The sequence below is a fragment of the Eucyclogobius newberryi genome, unplaced genomic scaffold (assembly GCF_026437365.1).
Source record: "Eucyclogobius newberryi isolate DKJ021-1_F unplaced genomic scaffold, fEucNew1.0.hap1 SCAF_19, whole genome shotgun sequence".
In the NCBI taxonomy this organism is placed as follows: Eukaryota; Metazoa; Chordata; class Actinopteri; order Gobiiformes; family Gobiidae; genus Eucyclogobius; species Eucyclogobius newberryi.
The window spans coordinates 7,258,829-7,276,168 of NW_027315823.1; the positions used below are offsets into that span (position 1 = coordinate 7,258,829).

Genomic DNA, 17,340 nt, shown 5'->3' on the forward strand with positions numbered 1-17,340 from the left:
GTGATCAATCTTGGAGCTTTTGACAATAAGAAATAATTGTTTTAATATTTCTTGATATGTATTAATTCATGTTTGCATTATTTATTTATTTTTAAAAAGTCCTTTTGCAGCCAGGAACCTTTGTTGTGTTCTTCTTTGGTGTTTTATGGCAGTTGGTATGCAAGTGTTAGATTACTTTCTATTTATCATTCAGACTTTATCCTTCAGACTTTATCCTTGTTGTTGTTGTTTTATGGCGGTTGTCCAATCCAAGCGTTTTGTCTTTGTGTTCACGGTCTGATACTGACAGTTTATGTGACGACATAAAGCATTCTTATCCGCATATGCTTTATGACGTCACATAGCGTGACGACAGCTTCTGTGAAGACATAAGCGACTCGGCACAGTTGACAAAGTCTGAGGAATAAAGTCTGGCGGTAATGCAACACTTGGATGCCAACCGCCATAAAACAACAACAACAACAACAACAACAGTTGAAAAGAATAATGAATGGACCCCCAGTGGTAAAAGTGATCCACAGTGACTAGAAGTAACCACAGTGACAGCGCAGGATTGGGCTGTGGATACTTTAGCTCTGTATTTACTCACGTTAACGCAGAACTCAGAAATCTTTTGCACCTCGGAACCATTGTTGAGACTTTGCGTTCCGCCCGGGCCGCTGAAGGCGCTGCACACGTGACACATTCGGTTTCGGCACACGCCATTGTGGACACTAGTTGCTGCCGCTGCTGTCTCTCTACGCCCGGTTCCTTTACGCTGCTGGTCCGGTCTGTTACTCATCATCTCAGTGAAAGTTCCGCAGTGTAAAGCTCCGTCTCACCATGGCCACCGACTCCTGGGCGCATGCCGTGGACAGGCAGGAATACGAAGCCACCGAATCGGTAACGAGCTAACACGGAGCTAGCATGGCTCTGTTTTTAATCAACACTCGCGTTTCCCCGCATGTCGCTGTGATGTGTTGTTGCTCGTGTGTCATGCTCCGTGCTGAAGTGTCACTGGACAAGTTTGCTCATATTAATTTGTTAAAATGTGTCTTGTAGTTGTTGTTTAGGTTTTAATCTCATTGTGGCTGGTGAAAGCGAATGCCAGCTGCGTGTTCAGGGAGTGACTAGCATTAGCTCGTAGCCCCATGATGCTAACAAACATAACCCCGAAGTTTTCTTTAGTTTTGAGCTTCTTAAAAGACTGGAAACTTTCATGTAAGGCACTTTAATTTGTTTGACTTAACAAATGACATATAAAACATTGGATACAAACTTGTTCTGCTGGATGATGACAAACTATCTGGTACTTTTTGGTACCAAACTTGGGTGTTGTCGCACTTAATAGAACAGACCAAGCTTTACTGCGTTATTTACAACGAAATTAAAAAGTGCATCAAGAATACAACTCAAAGTAAAGACAAAACTATACAACGGTAGTCAAATTTAGGGCTAGAAAATAAATAACTTATTTAACCAAGACAAACTTTGTAAATAAGCTTGTCACTACAGCACAATTTTAACACAAATTCCAATATATTCTTCCAAATCGGTTCTAAATCACATACTTTTATTGACAGAGGATTGGCTGTAGACATATTTATTAAAATTACGATTTGACACAATCCTGTCATCGTTTGATAAAAAATAAATACAAAAAAATACACAACAATGTGAAATGCTGTGTCAATTTAACTAGACATTATAAAATGCTACTATCAAGTGTTTGTTTACCAAAACCTCATGTTTACATTTGCCCCAGACAAAAAGTAATGCCACAATCGCAGCAAATGCAAACTGAACCGCACAACGTATTTATTATTATTTATGTCAAAATCACGTCTTGTTTGAATTGTATCTCGTCCCTAAAATCATGTTTCGTATTTGTCTAGCTCAACAGTCTCCAGCTCAAGGATAAAGAGAAGGAGACGGTGAAGGAGACGGTGAAGGAGACGGTGAAGGAGACGGTGAAGGAGACGGTGAAGGAGAAAGAGAAGGAGGAGAAGGATAAACCAGAAGAGAATGGTGCGAATGGTACGTTTGTCTGACTTATTTCATTTCAAATTTGTGTTTGCAACTTGAATTCTGACTTTTTTAAATGTGTTTATCTGAAATGTAGGCGCGGCTTCGAAAGCAGAGGGAGAACCCAATAACAAGACGGAGGAGGACGACAAAGGTGAGCGACCTGGAACCGGTTTTGTGTTGTGTGTTCTAGATGAACTGGTGCGACTGACCTATTGTTTCTGTTATGTTTCTAGACGACAAAGCATCACAGTCTTACCTGAACAAGCTAATCAGGAGCAGTTTGGTCAATAACACGAATCAAGTAGAAGTTCTTCAAAAAGATCCAAATTCACCGTTGTATTCAGTCAAGTCTTTTGAGGAGCTTCGACTGTAAGTGAAGAACACGTTTGATGTTTATTATTATCACATGTCATTTACACGTCATATCGTATGTCATTACACGTCATATCGTATGTCATTACACGTCATATCGTATGTCATTACATGTCATATCGTATGTCATTACACATCTCATCGTATGTTATTACACGTCATATTGTATGTCATTACACGTCATATCATATGTCACGTTTATTCCTACATATGAGACGTTTCTGTAAATATTCCAGCGTTTGACAAAAGGATTTTCTCACTTAGTCCCTGAACAGATAAACGTAAACAGTACATTTTAGTTGCCAGTTATTGCACTTGTATTTAAATAAAATCCTTTACGTTAGAGGTGCAACATGTAACTTTTCAGGCAAAGCAGTAACATCTCCATTAGGGCTGCTTGATTTGGGAAAAATATCAAATTGTGATTTTTTTCTGTCATGAATTGTGATTAGATATGTGGTTAAATTCTGTTAAAAGTTCACATTTAAGGTGCAAATAGAAGAAGAAAAAAACACCTGACAAACTAGTAAAAGACATGGTTTTCAGAGCACGTTTTTACAGATCTAAACTAATTGCATGTTTGTACAGATCTAAGCTATATACAGGTTTGTACTATATTAGAAGTCACTTTTTCACCCTTCTACACATCAGCTCTCATCATGTAGAACAAAATGTACACAATCACCGGGTCGAGTGAGTAATTATTGAGTAATCGTTTGTTTCTCACACATTTCTCGCCCATTCGCAGTAAACCGCAGCTGCTGCAAGGAGTGTACGGGATGGGCTTCAACAGACCCTCTAAAATCCAAGAGACCGCGTTACCCATGATGCTCGCTGAACCGTGAGTCGCTTCTCTTACAACAGGACACGCCTACATTTGACCGACCAATCAAATCTAACAACTAGGTCTATAATGTTAGTTAAACATTTGTATGCATTCGCTAAGAGACTTCTTTTTCTTTATTAACATTTATCTGAAACATGAGTACCGTATTTTCTGGAGTACACGTCTCACCAGCCATTAATGCACCCCCGCCATCCCTAACATGATAAATCAAAATGGCCTGCCATCCGTTTTGATATAGGGGGAAATAAGCCATCCCTAAAACCCGCGGCGAGAGTGCCGCAAGCGTTGCCTGCCGCAGACCCCGCGCGGCGAGCGTTGCCTGCTGCGAACCCCGCGCGCAGACAGGTTGGAAGTTTTTTTCGGCTCAGCAATCATAGATTACGCTCTAGTGACGTGCTACGCACTACCCGGAAAAGGCCCAAAACAAACCCCGCAACATGAGTTAGGACTGTATGATCTAGTGCATACATATATCTGACTCTGATCTTCTACGATCCTAACTATGAGGCTGCCTGTGTCCAATGGATGAAAAGGCCAAGAAGAGTTTGTGTCTAAATGATTTCAAAACTGTACAAATTTTCATTACATACAAAAAATGTTAATAAAATTGAGTGATTATGATACTGGTATATATCAATAATTTAAATCACTATGTCTTTTATGTTTATCATTTATCCATTTCCATAGCCAATATTCAAATTTATTGATGTTGAATAGGCCTATACACCATATAATAGTATGTTTATGGTGCATGTACCTTTGGCAATAATGAAAGTACGTTAAACCTTGGAGGAAAATGCAACCCCGTATGAGGCATATTTATCACCCCTTAAAACAATTCTGGGGAGAGCATTGGACATTTCATCTTGAAATGCAGTTTAAAATAATAACAGATTAGAGAACATGGTGAATAGGTGTACGTATGCTAACGCTAACACCTTCAGCTACATGGCGCACAGACAACGAACTGTGGTAAGTGTCTGGTATGTTAACGTAACATATTAACAGTTATTCAGATAACTATAGCATAAAGAACATGTTAACAAGTTTACCAAAGCATCAGTATTACCCCAAATCACTAAATCCATTGAATTCTTCTTCCTCTGTGTCACTTCTAAACAACTCCACAAACTCCAGAGGTAGAGGAAGTGCAGATTCTTCCTCTGCGTCGCTTAGAGCCTAGAGCGTCCTCTTGTGGTTGCCAGTGTGAAAATAACGAATAATATAACATATAAGTCGCTCCGGAGTCAAAGTGGCAGCCCGGCCAAAACTACGAAAAAAGGTGCAATTTATAGTCCGGAAAATACGGTATTCAGACCATTTTAGTCGACGTTTAAACTACAGATGAGGATAATTAAGATAAGATAAGATATTCCTTTATTGTCCCACATGGGGAAATTTCATTGGTGCAACGCAGGTAGATACAGAGGTAGATACAGAAGAACAGATCACTTATAGGAAGTCTGAAAAACACTTTCAGTCGAAGATCTCCTATAAATAAATAAAAAAACTCCCATAGATAAATAAATAAATAAATACATAAATACCATTGCATGTGATCACGACAGTAATTGCACATGAATTTGTGTCACGACAGCACATAGATAGCACATGAATTTCACAGTAATTGCACATGAATTGCACATGAATTCCAACAGCAATTGCACATATGACAGAATTGCACATCAGTATTAGGTTAGGTCAGTATTGCGAGTGTTCAGTACTAACAGTTTTTGTTATAAAGTCTGACAGCAGCAGGAAGGAAAGACCTACGGAACCTTTCCTTCACACGGCGAGGGTGGATCAGTCTCTCACTGAAGCTGTTCTCCAGAGCAGAGAGAGTTTCCTGCAGGGGGTGACACTCATGGTCCAGCATAGATGTGAATCTAGCCAGGACCCTCCTGTCCCCCACCTCCTGCACCGAGTCCAGAGCACAGTCCAGGACGGAGCTGGACTTCTTGATGACTCTGTCCAGCCTCTTCCTCTCCCTCTCTGTGATGCTGCTGCTCCAGCAGGCCACACCGTACAGGAGGGCTGATGCCACCACAGAGTCGTAGAAGGTCTTCCTGAGTGGCCCTGTCACTCCAAAAGACCTGAGTCCCCTCAGGAGGTAGCGCCGACTCTGGCTCTTCCTGTACAGTGCGTCTGTGTTATGAGTCCAGTCCAGTTTGTGGTTCAGATGAACACCCAGGTACTTGTATGAGTCCACTCTCTCAATGTCCCGTCCCTGGATGTTCACTGGCGAGGGGGCAGTGGGGTGGCGTCTGCGGAAATCCACCACCATCTCCTTGGTCTTTCCCGCGTTGATGAGGAGGTGGTTCCGCTGACACCAGTCCACAAAGTCCTGCGCCAGTCCTCTGTACTCCGCGTCATCGTCGTCCGTGATGAGTCCGATGATGGCAGAGTCGTCAGAGAACTTCTGCAGGACACAGCTGTCCATGTCATGTCTGAAGTCTGCAGTGTAAAGGGTGAAGAGAAAGGGCGCGAGGACAGTGCCCTGGGGCGCCCCCACACTGCAGGTCCGAGTGTCAGACACACAGTTCCGGGCTCTCACAAACTGGGGTCGGTCTGTGAGGTAGTCCAGGATCCACTCTGCCAGGTCATACTCCACACCAGCCGTCTCCAGCTTGTCCCTCAGGAGCAGCGGCTGGATGGTGTTGAAGGCGCTGGAAAGATCGAAGAACAGAATCCTCACAGAGCTGCCAGGCTTTTCCAGGTGAGAGAGAGAGCGGTGCAGCAGGGAGATGACGGCGTCCTCCACTCCGATGCCAGACCGATATGCAAACTGCAGCGGGTCCATGGCTGAGCTCACGGTGGAGCGGAGGTGGTCCAGGACCAGCCGCTCCAGTGTCTTCATCAGGTGGGACGTGAGAGCCACTGGCCTGAAGCTGTTGAGGTCTTTGGGGCGCGGTGTCTTAGGCACAGGTACCAGACAGGAGGTCTTCCAGACCTGTGGTACCACCCTCAGCTTCAGGCTCATGTTGAAGACATGCTCCATAACTCCACACAGTTCATCTGCGCAGGACTTAAGGAGCCTGGGGCTGATGCCATCAGGTCCTGCTGCCTTCCTCACTTTAATCCTCTTCAGCTCACTCCTCACCTGTGCTGCTGTGACAGTCAGTGGTTGGCAGGGGGACCGTGTGCTGGGGGGATGGGTGAGTCCAGGCGAAGTGGGGAGCTGATGGTCCGGGGCAGATAAGCGAGGAGGAACAGATGCAGGGCATTGTCCAGCTGTGGAAGAGGGAGCATGCAGCTGTGCAGGGGGAGGGGCGGGTGGCCGATCAAACCTCAAGAAGTGATTATTTAAATCATTCACCCACTGTAGATCCCCCTCTGTCTGGGCAGGGGGGATTTTGAAGCCCGAGATGGTTTTCAGGCTCCTCCACACTCCCTGAATGTTCTTTTGCTGCAGCTGCTCCTCCATCCTCCTCTTGTAGCCGGCCTCCACCTGCCTGATCTTCCTCCTCAGCTCCTTCTGCACAGTCCTCAGCTCCTCCTTGTTCCCTGACCTGAAGGCTCTCTTCTTCTCCTTCAGCAGAGCCTTCAGTTCACGGTTAATCCATGGCTTGTTGTTTGGAAAACACCGCACCGTCCGGGAGGGAACAATGTTCTCAAAACAGAAGTTGATGTAGTCCGTGATGCACTCTGTGATGGTGTTGATGTCCTCCCCATGTGGGTCATAAAGCTCAGTCCAGACAGTGGTGCTGAAGCAGTCCCTCAGAGCCTCCTCGCTCTCAGCAGACCACATCCTCACGGGACACTACAGGCTGCCTGCGCACGATGGGTTCATACACAGGCCTCAGATGTACAAGGTTGTGGTCCGAGCTGCCCAGGGGAGGGAGGGGGGAAGAGGAATAAGCCTCCTTGGTGTTGGCAAAAAACAAGTCCAATGTTCTATTCTCTCTGGTGGGGCAGGTAACATACTGGGTGTATGTTGGTAGAACAGAAGAGGGAGAAGCGTGGTTAAAGTCACCAGAGATGAGGAAGAGAGCCTGTGGATGCTGTGTTTGCAGCTTACAAGTGCAGGAGAGCAGTGCTTCACAAGCATTTTCAGCATTGGCAGACGGGGCCACATAGACTGCGATCAAAATCACATGTGAGAACTCCCGGGGCAGACAATATGGCCTCATGCCAATAGCCAATAGTTCAATATCCTTGTTACATAGCTGCTCCCTCACTCGTGTTCACATACACCGCCAGACCTCCACCTCTTTTCTTCCCGCATTCTCTCGTTCTGTCCGCCCGCAGCAGATGAAAATTGTCCAAACCTACAATAGAGTCTGGCATTTCTGCTGTTAATTAGCGGTTCCCAGATGAAATAGTTACTTTTATGAACTGTATTGCATGCCTAGTACTTGACATTCCCGTGTTGTTGGTTCAGTCCGCAGAATCTCATCGCTCAGTCGCAGTCGGGAACGGGGAAAACGGCGGCTTTTGTCTTGGCCATGCTCAGCCACGTCGACCCCAACAACAAATGGCCTCAGGTTTGTGTTTCATGTGTTTTTACGATGCGTTTGTGTCTTTATTCTACTCATAATCATAAAGTGATCTGTTCTTCTGTATCTACCTCTGTATCTTCCTGCTTTGCACCAATGAAATTTCCCCTTGTGGGACGATAAAGGATTATCTTATCTTATAACAACTGTGTAAATGGGGCGGGTTTATGTCCTCGTTTACGTCGCGGTTGTAGATGTGGAAGTAAAACGATAAACTTCACCAAAAATGTCTGATTTTTCCTGTTCAGTATTGCGATTGTGATTAGATTTGTGATTTAAGGACATTCGTAGCATGGAAAAAATTATGTTCAGACTTAATTTGAAAATGGACAAATTATTTTTTTCTTTGGGTGCCTTGATTTTCTTTTCAATTTATGTATTTATTTTCTTATTTGCTGGATGTCTTACCGTTTTTATTCAATTTCATTTCAATGTGTATGTTTCTGCGTTTAAAATTGTTTAAAAAAAGAAAATGGATAAATTTGAAAGATGTCGGAACAAGTGGGACATTTATTTTGGACAATTTCTGCCTTAATTTCCTTTTATATCTTTTTTAATTTCCTACTCTTTGGTCATGTTCTGTGTCTTGCGTTTTTTGTTCTTTGTTTTTATACTTAATAAATAAATAGATTTGCAATTTAGGTTTTAATCTTAGGATTCTATTCAAAGTTGACGTTTTAAACAAACTAATAAATTACTTTAGAATACATTTAACACATCCGCAGTTGTTTTCCTTCAGATGTTGTCCTTTTGGGGGGAATTACGGTTCTTCAAAAATTGCAGTCTTCACGATTTGCTTATTGCAAAATTTCGATTTTTGTCATTTTCAGCTTTTCTGTACAAACTGCCGTAAAAGTCTGAAGCTTTGTCCCGCCAAACAAAGTACTAATGCCCGTTGTAAACTACACGTCTCGTTTGTTTTTGTGCAGTGCTTGTGTGTGTCGCCCACGTACGAGCTGGCGCTGCAGACGGGGAAGGTCATCGAGCAGATGGGCAAACATTACCCAGAGGTGCAGCTGGTTTACGCCATCCGAGGAAACAAGCGTAAGCACCGGAGATATTTCAAGACCATCTCAGTCCAGTGACATCCGCATATTCTGTTATATTTGTAAAATGTCGTACCTTTTTTACTTTTGCACCTCGTGTTTTAGAACCTCTGCTGAAAACGCACATTGTAAATATCTGAGGCGTGTTGGTTTAGCGCTCCATCTACTGGCAGCAGAGGGAATTACCACGGGGGAAATGAAAGCTGTAGTGACCGCAATTTGACGCAAAAAAATGCTCCGAGTCCGTGAATGATTTACAGACTTAAAAATCGCTCTGAAGATCTCGGCGCTCGAGCTTTGACGTCACGAACCTTGGAGAATTTGAAACAGGGTTTTTTTGTGAGGCTCGGGAAAGAAGCAGAAAAGCCAAACAAGTATATGAATATCCGTGGCGTTTTGGTTTAGCGCTTCATCTACTGGCAGCAGAGGGAATTACTACGGGGAAATGAAAGCTAGCTTTTAATATGCCCAGTTGTAGTGGGCGCAATTTGACGGAAAAAAACAAAACTCAAACGAATGCGTGGATGATTTACAGACTTACAAACCGCTTTGAAGTCACGAAACTGGGGAATTTGAAACTGGGTTTTTTTGTGAGGCTCGGGAAAGATGCAACGAAGACAAATAAGTGTGAATTAAGCTAAATATAACGAGTGGTATACAGAAACACTCTCATAACCTGATTAAAAAAAAAAGCTCAAAAATATGTCCTTAACGTTCTGTGTTAAGCTGCGTGAATACATGTGTAAAAAGAGTCTGAGGAAACCGAGTCGGGCGGAGCCGGGCGACCGTTGTGACACTTTGCCGCCGTTTGTCCCGTCAGTGCCGCGGGGGATGAAGCTCCAGGAGCAGATCGTGATCGGGACCCCGGGCACCATGCTGGACTGGTGCGCCAAGTTCAAGTTCATCGACCCGAAGAAGATCTGCGTGTTCGTGCTGGATGAGGCCGACGTGATGATTGCGACGCAGGGCCACCAGGACCAGAGCATCCGCATACAGAGGTAACCGCGCCCGCTTTGGCCGTTTGCGTGGCGAGAGTATCGTCGGGCAGTGTCGATAAAATACTTAAGAATCTGTGGGCGTGTCACAAAAGCACGATGATTTTGAACCCAAAACATGCACAATATGTAAAAAATACTCCGGCTACGTTAGTCCTTACCAAGAAGAGAGCAAAGATCTGAGGCGGGTCAAAAGTGGACAATTCAAACAAGTGTAATCTAAGGTTGCTACAGTAAATATCTACCGTATTTCCAGTTATTCAGATAACCATAAAGAACATGCTAACAAGTTTACCAAAGCATCAGTATTACCCCAAATCACTAAATCCATTGAATTCTTCTTCCTCTGTGTCACTTCTAAACAACTCCACAAACTCCAGAGGTAGAGGAAGTGCAGATTCTTCTTCTGCGTCGCTTAGAGCCTAGAGCGCCCTCTTGTGGTTGTCAGTGTGAAAATAACGAATAATATCGCATATAAGGCTGAGCAAAATTATATGTCTGTTTGCCGTAACCCGACCGACCCGGTATAAAACTAGCAGACCGAAAAAAATGTATCAGCAGTTTGTTAAGAAAACGCCAAATTCTTTTATTTTTCAACTATTTCACCGACTCACCGACCGGTCTTTCCTAAAGCGCTGTGTCGAATATTTTTATAGCGCTGGTGAAACTTATCTTTCATCCCTAAAGACAAATAACACATTGCACAACGCAGGTACGTCTTCATTTTCAGTCCTCCATGTGCGTCTGTAGCAAAACAGATCGTGCAGAAGGGAACCTATATTGTCATTAATAAGTTGGTTTGCCTCCGCCGGCGCCAGTCACCTGGCTAAAGTTCACGTCACTCTCTCTCATGGTGTGGCTTGATTTAAATTTGACTTACGCAATGCATTCTGGGAGGTAAACACGCCCAGCAGCGTTATTACAACAAAGATGGCGGCGCCCGTGACCCCCGCATGTTCCCCCCGCTCGCCTTCGCTACCAAAATAAAGGATAACGACATACAAAAGGTCGATTGAAATATCTTAAAATCGGGAGATTTAGTCTCCTGATCGGGTTGATCGAGACGTTTTCCGTCATTGACTGTTGAAGCCTGACCCCTGGACTGTTGAAGCCTGACCCCTGGACTGCCCTGGACTGTTGAAGCCTGACTCCTGGACTGTTGAAGCCTGACCCCTGGACTGTTGAAGCCTGACCCCTGGACTGTTGAAGCCTGACTCCTGGACTGTTGAAGCCTGACCCCTGGACTGTTGAAGCCTGACTCCTGGACTGTTGAAGCCTGACTCCTGGACTGTTGAAGCCTGACTCCTGGACTGTTGAAGCCTGACTCCTGGACTGTTGAAGCATGACTCCTGGACTGTTGAAGCCTGACTCCTGGACTGTTGAAGCCTGACTCCTGGACTGCCCTGGACTGTTGAAGCCTGACTCCTGGACTGCCCTGGACTGTTGAAGCCTGACTCCTGGACTGTTGAAGCCTGACCCCTGGACTGTTGAAGCCTGACTCCTGGACTGTTGAAGCCTGACTCCTGGACTGTTGAAGCCTGACTCCTGGACTGTTGAAGCCTGACTCCTGGACTGTTGAAGCCTGACTCCTGGACTGTTGAAGCCTGACCCCTGGACTGTTGAAGCCTGACTCCTGGACTGCCCTGGACTGTTGAAGCCTGACCCCTGGACTGTTGAAGCCTGACTCCTGGACTGTTGAAGCCTGACTCCTGGACTGTTGAAGCCTGACTCCTGGACTGTTGAAGCCTGACTCCTGGACTGTTGAAGCCTGACTCCTGGACTGTTGAAGCCTGACTCCTGGACTGTTGAAGCCTGACTCCTGGACTGTTGAAGCCTGACCCCTGGTGGTGACTCCGAGTCAAAAAATGACAGAATTTTGATCGTTTTTTTTGCCTTCAAATTAAAAAAAATTAGAATTTACCTAACGACCGACCCACTTGAAAAATGTTGAGTCGGGTTACAGCAAACAGACAATTTATTTACTCTGGAGTATAAATCGCACCCCGGCCAAAACTATGAAAACGATTTATAGTCCAGAAAATACAGTACTTCTTTACTACTTTAGGCCCCTGACATATTGACCTTGAATCTTTTGCCTGTTAACTCTTTTCTAAATATACAAAAATATTGCTGTTTACATAAATGGCAGAATAAAAACGCTTTTGTACCTCCGCTTGTGTCTATTATGAGTGATTGAACTTACTTAATTGACCCTCAATTGGCCAAATGTCGACCCTGGCGCACAGAAAAGACGCCCACGGTTCCGCTGACTCCCCTTTCGCCGCAGGATGCTGCCCACGAACTGCCAGATGCTGCTGTTCTCGGCCACGTTCGAGGAGACGGTGTGGAACTTTGCGCAGCGGATCGTCCCCGAGCCGAACATCATCAAGCTGAAGCGCGAGGAGGAGACGCTGGACACCATCAAGCAGTACTACGTCCTGTGCAACTGCAAGGAGGAGAAGTTCGAGGCGCTCTGCAACATCTACGGCGCCATCACCATCGCCCAGGCCATGATCTTCTGCCACGTGAGTCCAGGGAACGCAGAAGCCCCGCCCCTTTGCCTCTTTTGAATTGATGATGCAAAACTTAATAATTAGCAGGAAAATTTTGTGTGAGCTTCCTCTGTATTCTCACCAGTGACTTTGATTTAAATTGGGTAAAATAATCATCCTATTTGCTCTTAAAAAATGTGTATTATTCTTGGCGATATTGACAAATATAAATATCTTTTGTTTGGGAGTTTCACGATGACGATATTATTTGTTAAAATGTGTCTTTAAATGCGCTATTTGTGGTTTATGTATCAGACAAAAGTGCCATAAAAATATCTCTTATACCATTATTGGAAGTTAACATCGTACTGCCGTATTTTCCGGATTATAAGTCGCACCAGCCAAAAATGCATAATAGAGAAGAAAAAAACATGTATAAGTCGCACCTGAATAAAAGTTGCATTTTTGGGGAAATGTATTTGATAAAATGCAAGACCAAGAACAGACATTTAATCTTGAAATGCAATTTAAAATAATAACAGCTTATTTTAAATCTGTTCTGTGTCACTTCTAAACAACTCCCCAAACTCCAGAGGTAGAGGAAGTGCAGATTCTTCTTCTGCGTCGCTTAGAGCCTAGAGCGCCCTCTTGTGGTTGGCATGTGAAAATAATAAATATGTGAAATGTGGTTGTCGGTGTGAAAATAACTAATAATATTATATAAAAGTCACTCTGGAGTATAATTCGCACCTCGGGCAAAACTATGAAAAAAGTTGTGACTTCTAGTCCGGAAAATACGGTATTTTTTTTTTTTTTTTATTTTCATCCGTTTGCTCAGAAACATTTGGCCTGTTTCTGTTTGTTTGTTTACAGTTCTACTTTGTCCCATTAAAACAAATAAAAATGACTTTCGATCTTAATTTCTTGAACATAAACAACACAGACTTTAAAAATCGTCATTTAAAACGCAAAGAAGTAAATTTGACCTTGTTTATGTTTCGTCAATTTCCTAAAAAACGCTGAATGTCCTTTAATTTACTCATCCTGACGTGACCGTAGAGGCCGTTCTCACAGTCGCTTTCTCTCCCCCCCCAGACGAGGAAAACTGCCGGCTGGCTGGCGGGCGAGCTGTCCAGGGAGGGTCACCAGGTGGCGCTGCTGAGCGGAGAGATGCAGGTGGAGCAGAGAGCCGCTGTGATCGACCGATTCAGAGAAGGAAAAGAGAAAGTGCTCGTCACAACCAACGTCTGCGCCAGAGGTGAGCGGAAACCAACCCGGGCGCGTTTAAACGAGGGGGGCGCGGTCAAATGTAACTCGCCAGCACTCGACCGCGTAAATGTAAAGACGTGGAAATGTCACGAAACGACCATACACTCCGAGAAATGTGGATATTTTTTCAATCTCGGTCAATTATTTTAGTAACAAAGTCCGTTATGTGCAGTTTTACCAGAGGCATTTGACCCAGCTCTCAGTTAAACTCTTCAGGGAGGGCATCTGACGCATCTGAGGCGGGAGCGTGTGATCCGAGCCCCTTCTCCTTCCGCAGGTATCGACGTGGAGCAGGTGTCCGTGGTGATCAACTTTGACCTGCCGGTGGATAAGGACGGTAACCCCGACAACGAGACGTACCTGCACCGGATCGGGCGCACGGGACGCTTCGGCAAGCGCGGCCTGGCCATCAACATGGTGGACAGCAAGATGAGCATGAACATCCTCAACCGCATCCAGGAGCATTTTAGTGAGTCCAACCCAGTTTTACAGCACCTCGCCGTCGTGCTACAGCTAATGCTAATGCTACAGCTACAACTAATGCTACAGCTAAAATTACAGCTAATGCTACAGCTACAACTAATGCTACAGCTAATGCTACAGCTACAACTAATGCTACAGCTACAACTAATGCTACAGCTACAACTAATGCTACAGCTACAACTAATGCTACAGCTAATGCTAATGCTACAGCTACAACTAATACTACAGCTACAACTAATGCTACAGCTAATATTACAGCTACAACTAATGCTACAGATAAAATTACAGCTAATGCTACAGCTACAACTAATGCTACAGCTAAAATTACAGCTAATGCTACAGCTACAACTAATGCTACAGCTACAGCTAATGCTACAGCTACAACTACAACTAATACTACAGCTACAACTAATACTACAGCTACAACTAATGCTACAGCTAATATTACAGCTACAACTAATGCTACAGATAATATAACAGCTAATGCTACAGCTACAGCTAATGCTACAACTACAGCTGATGCTACAGCTACAACTATTGCCACAGCTAATGCTACAACTAAAGTTACAGCTACAACTAATACTCCAGCTAATGCTACAGCTTGTACTACATCTAATGCGCCAGCTACAGCTAAACTTAGTTACAACTATTACTACAGCTAATACTACATCTAATGCTACAGCTTCAGCAAATACTTCATCTAATGCTAATGCTACAGCTAATACCATTTTTCAATCTTTATTTGGTTATACATATTTAAAAAGTCATCAACAAATGCAGCCTTAAACTATAAAAAAAAGTTAAAATTTATTCCCATTTTTGCCGTTTTAATTCAATAATACAGCTTTCTTTAGTGATCTTTTGACACGTGTTTCAGAGTCTGTAAAATCCCAAAAACGACCAACAATAATTTGTTTTTCCTTTGGTCAAATGTTGCTAATTCTGTCCTGTTTTCACAGATAAGAAGATCGAGCGGCTGAACACGGACGACTTGGATGAGATCGAGAAGATCGCGGGTTAAAGGGGCAGCTCGGCCCCCTCTTAAAGGGCCGGTGCCCACTCCCACACGGCTCTCCACAGACTCCACCGTGTCACGCTTTTACTTTAGATCCTGGAGAGAGAAAAACATCACGTTTAAACTTGGACTCATGTTGTGTCTCCGAAACATACCCCATTTCACCGTTTGTGCAATTTAAATAAAGTTTTAGTTGTTTTTTAATCCCCGTTTTGTGGTGCTACTTTGGCTTGATCTTTTCCTAAATTTGGGAATCAGGAACGATACAAAAATGCCAATAGAGATCAACAAATTACAGCGTGCCACATGATTTTAAATATAAAAATGAGCAAAAATGAATGTATTTTGGGCGCGATGAAACGATTGCACTAGAAAGTGACGTGTGAAGTCGGGTATGCTTCTCTCTGGGCCTGGCCACACGGGGATTTTTATAAACTTCTTTCACCATCGCCGTCTGTCCGGGTTCAACGTGTATTGCTTTTAATGACAAACTGTTTGCCGAGTAAAGATGATTCGACTGTCAAATTGGCGAGTTTCGACGGCTGCGTTTTCTACCGCTTTGGATTGAGTTTTTCTACAGACGAACGGCAAAGTTAAACCAATCGGACTCAAGATTTGGGCTGAAATGTGGGCGTGCGTTTAAACTGGAACAAGGAAGTAGCGAACAAGCAGATTTTTGTTTTGTTTCACTACACCATTTCACACACTGCCCTTTTTCCTGTAATCTGTGCGTTTTAAGAGGTGATACTGACAAAATCATGTATTATAATAATCCCGGTGACAATATTTAAGATATATTATGGTAATCTGCCTGTAATGTAATGTCTCGGTTGAGGTTTTAAGTCTTGCACAGTTTTGAAATGACTGTAAAATGTATTTAAAGATGGGACTTAATCTCTTAAACTAAGGCGTGCACTCTTTTTCTTACTGATTTCCTTTTTGTCCGTCTTATAAAAGGGAACGACAGAGAATGAATCAGTTTGTGCTTTAAATCTCCAAAAAAATATGGTATGTCGCAGTATCACATTTTAGAGTTACAATTATTGATGAGAAAGAACGTCACAATTCCACGATTATTCACGATTATTGTGACGGAACGACAGTGACAAATTTAATTTTCTTTCATTCCTGTCGCCTCACATGCTACTTTTCCTCCAGATTGTGATCTGCTTTATCAAATTCAACTTTCTGGAAGACAAAATAAAGTTAGATATGTACCGTATTTTCCGGAGTATAAGTCGCACCAGCCAAAAAATGCATTATAGTGAAGAAAAAAACATAAGTTGCACTGGAGTATGAAATGCGGTTGCAAGTGTGAAATAACAAATGATATCACACAAGTCGCTCTGGAGTATAAGTATATAAGTACAAATACAAGTATATGTATGACAATAACAGCCAGGTAATAAAAGTATATAATTCAGCTTCTGCGATTATATTGAGACCTGAATAATAATGATCGTTTAACGGAATAATTGTGACGTCTCCACGGTGACCGGTGACCTGGTCCTTTTAAAGCTGCTCTGTGTAAGATGTCCGTGTTCTGGAATGTTCCACTGTTTGACATTGAACTCGTTAAATCTGGCCTTTTATTCATTTTTGTTGCTTTGAAAACGTGCATTTTTTACAGCACCTAGAATCGCCTCTCCACAGATCAGACCTGTTCCTCGGCATAGTGTGACGTCACCCGCTTCTCTCTCCAGGAAGATTAGGTTTAATGCCAGACTGCGGAACGTTCCAGGCAAAGCGACAGAAAACATGTTTACATAGTGCAGTTTTAATGTATGAAATATATTTGACTTTTTGCAGATGTTTTATTATTATTATAAATTGTGATGTTAATTTGACATATCTTCAAAAGGTGAATTATTATCCGTTTTCAGCCCTCGTCCCCGGACTGCGTAAAGGGTCAAAGTTTATCTCCCCGCGAGCGTGTGTGACCAGGCCTTGTGATGTCATCAGGTGGTGGGAGGGTCTATGCAAAAACGTATCAATGAAGAGCGGGAAATCCTCATCAAACATTTTAAACATGGACAATTTTAAAATTTGCATCCAAAGTTTGGGAAAGGTTTGGACACTGTAAAATGTCATTAAAGGTACTATTTTTCAATATGCAAGGCTGTCATCGTTCTGTATCAAAACTGTTATTAGACTATTGTCAGTCTGCCCCAGGGCGACTGTGGCAACACGTAAAGCATCAGTAACAGAGTGAAAGGAACGGGCTTAGCGTTTATTTGGATAGTTTTGTAAGTTAAACTGGTCTTTTTCAACATATTTAGGAGCAGATGAACTGATCTAATGTTTTACACAGAATCGGG

The 17,340-nt window shown here is 43.3% G+C and overlaps 2 protein-coding genes across 3 annotated transcripts in view; one reads left to right on the forward strand and one right to left on the reverse strand.

Moving 5' to 3' along the window:
* znf740a (zinc finger protein 740a) overlaps positions 1–17,340 on the reverse strand; it is a 141,628-nt gene that overhangs the window by 62,411 nt on the left and 61,877 nt on the right. The window lies entirely within an intron of this gene.
* ddx19b (DEAD-box helicase 19b) lies at positions 687–17,132 on the forward strand. Of its 2 annotated transcripts, none has more exons than XM_072451541.1 (12): positions 687–882; positions 1,875–2,016; positions 2,102–2,158; positions 2,241–2,376; positions 3,128–3,220; positions 7,608–7,710; positions 8,652–8,766; positions 9,589–9,766; positions 12,051–12,288; positions 13,351–13,513; positions 13,802–13,993; positions 14,967–17,132. In XM_072451541.1, the coding sequence occupies exons 1-12, from the start codon at positions 823–825 to the stop codon at positions 15,026–15,028; spliced, it is 1,539 nt and encodes a 512-aa protein (XP_072307642.1). In that variant the 5' UTR covers positions 687–822; the 3' UTR covers positions 15,029–17,132. The 2 variants fall into 2 exon arrangements, with proteins under 2 accessions (XP_072307642.1, XP_072307643.1); XM_072451542.1 differs by having other exon boundaries at positions 1,875–2,007.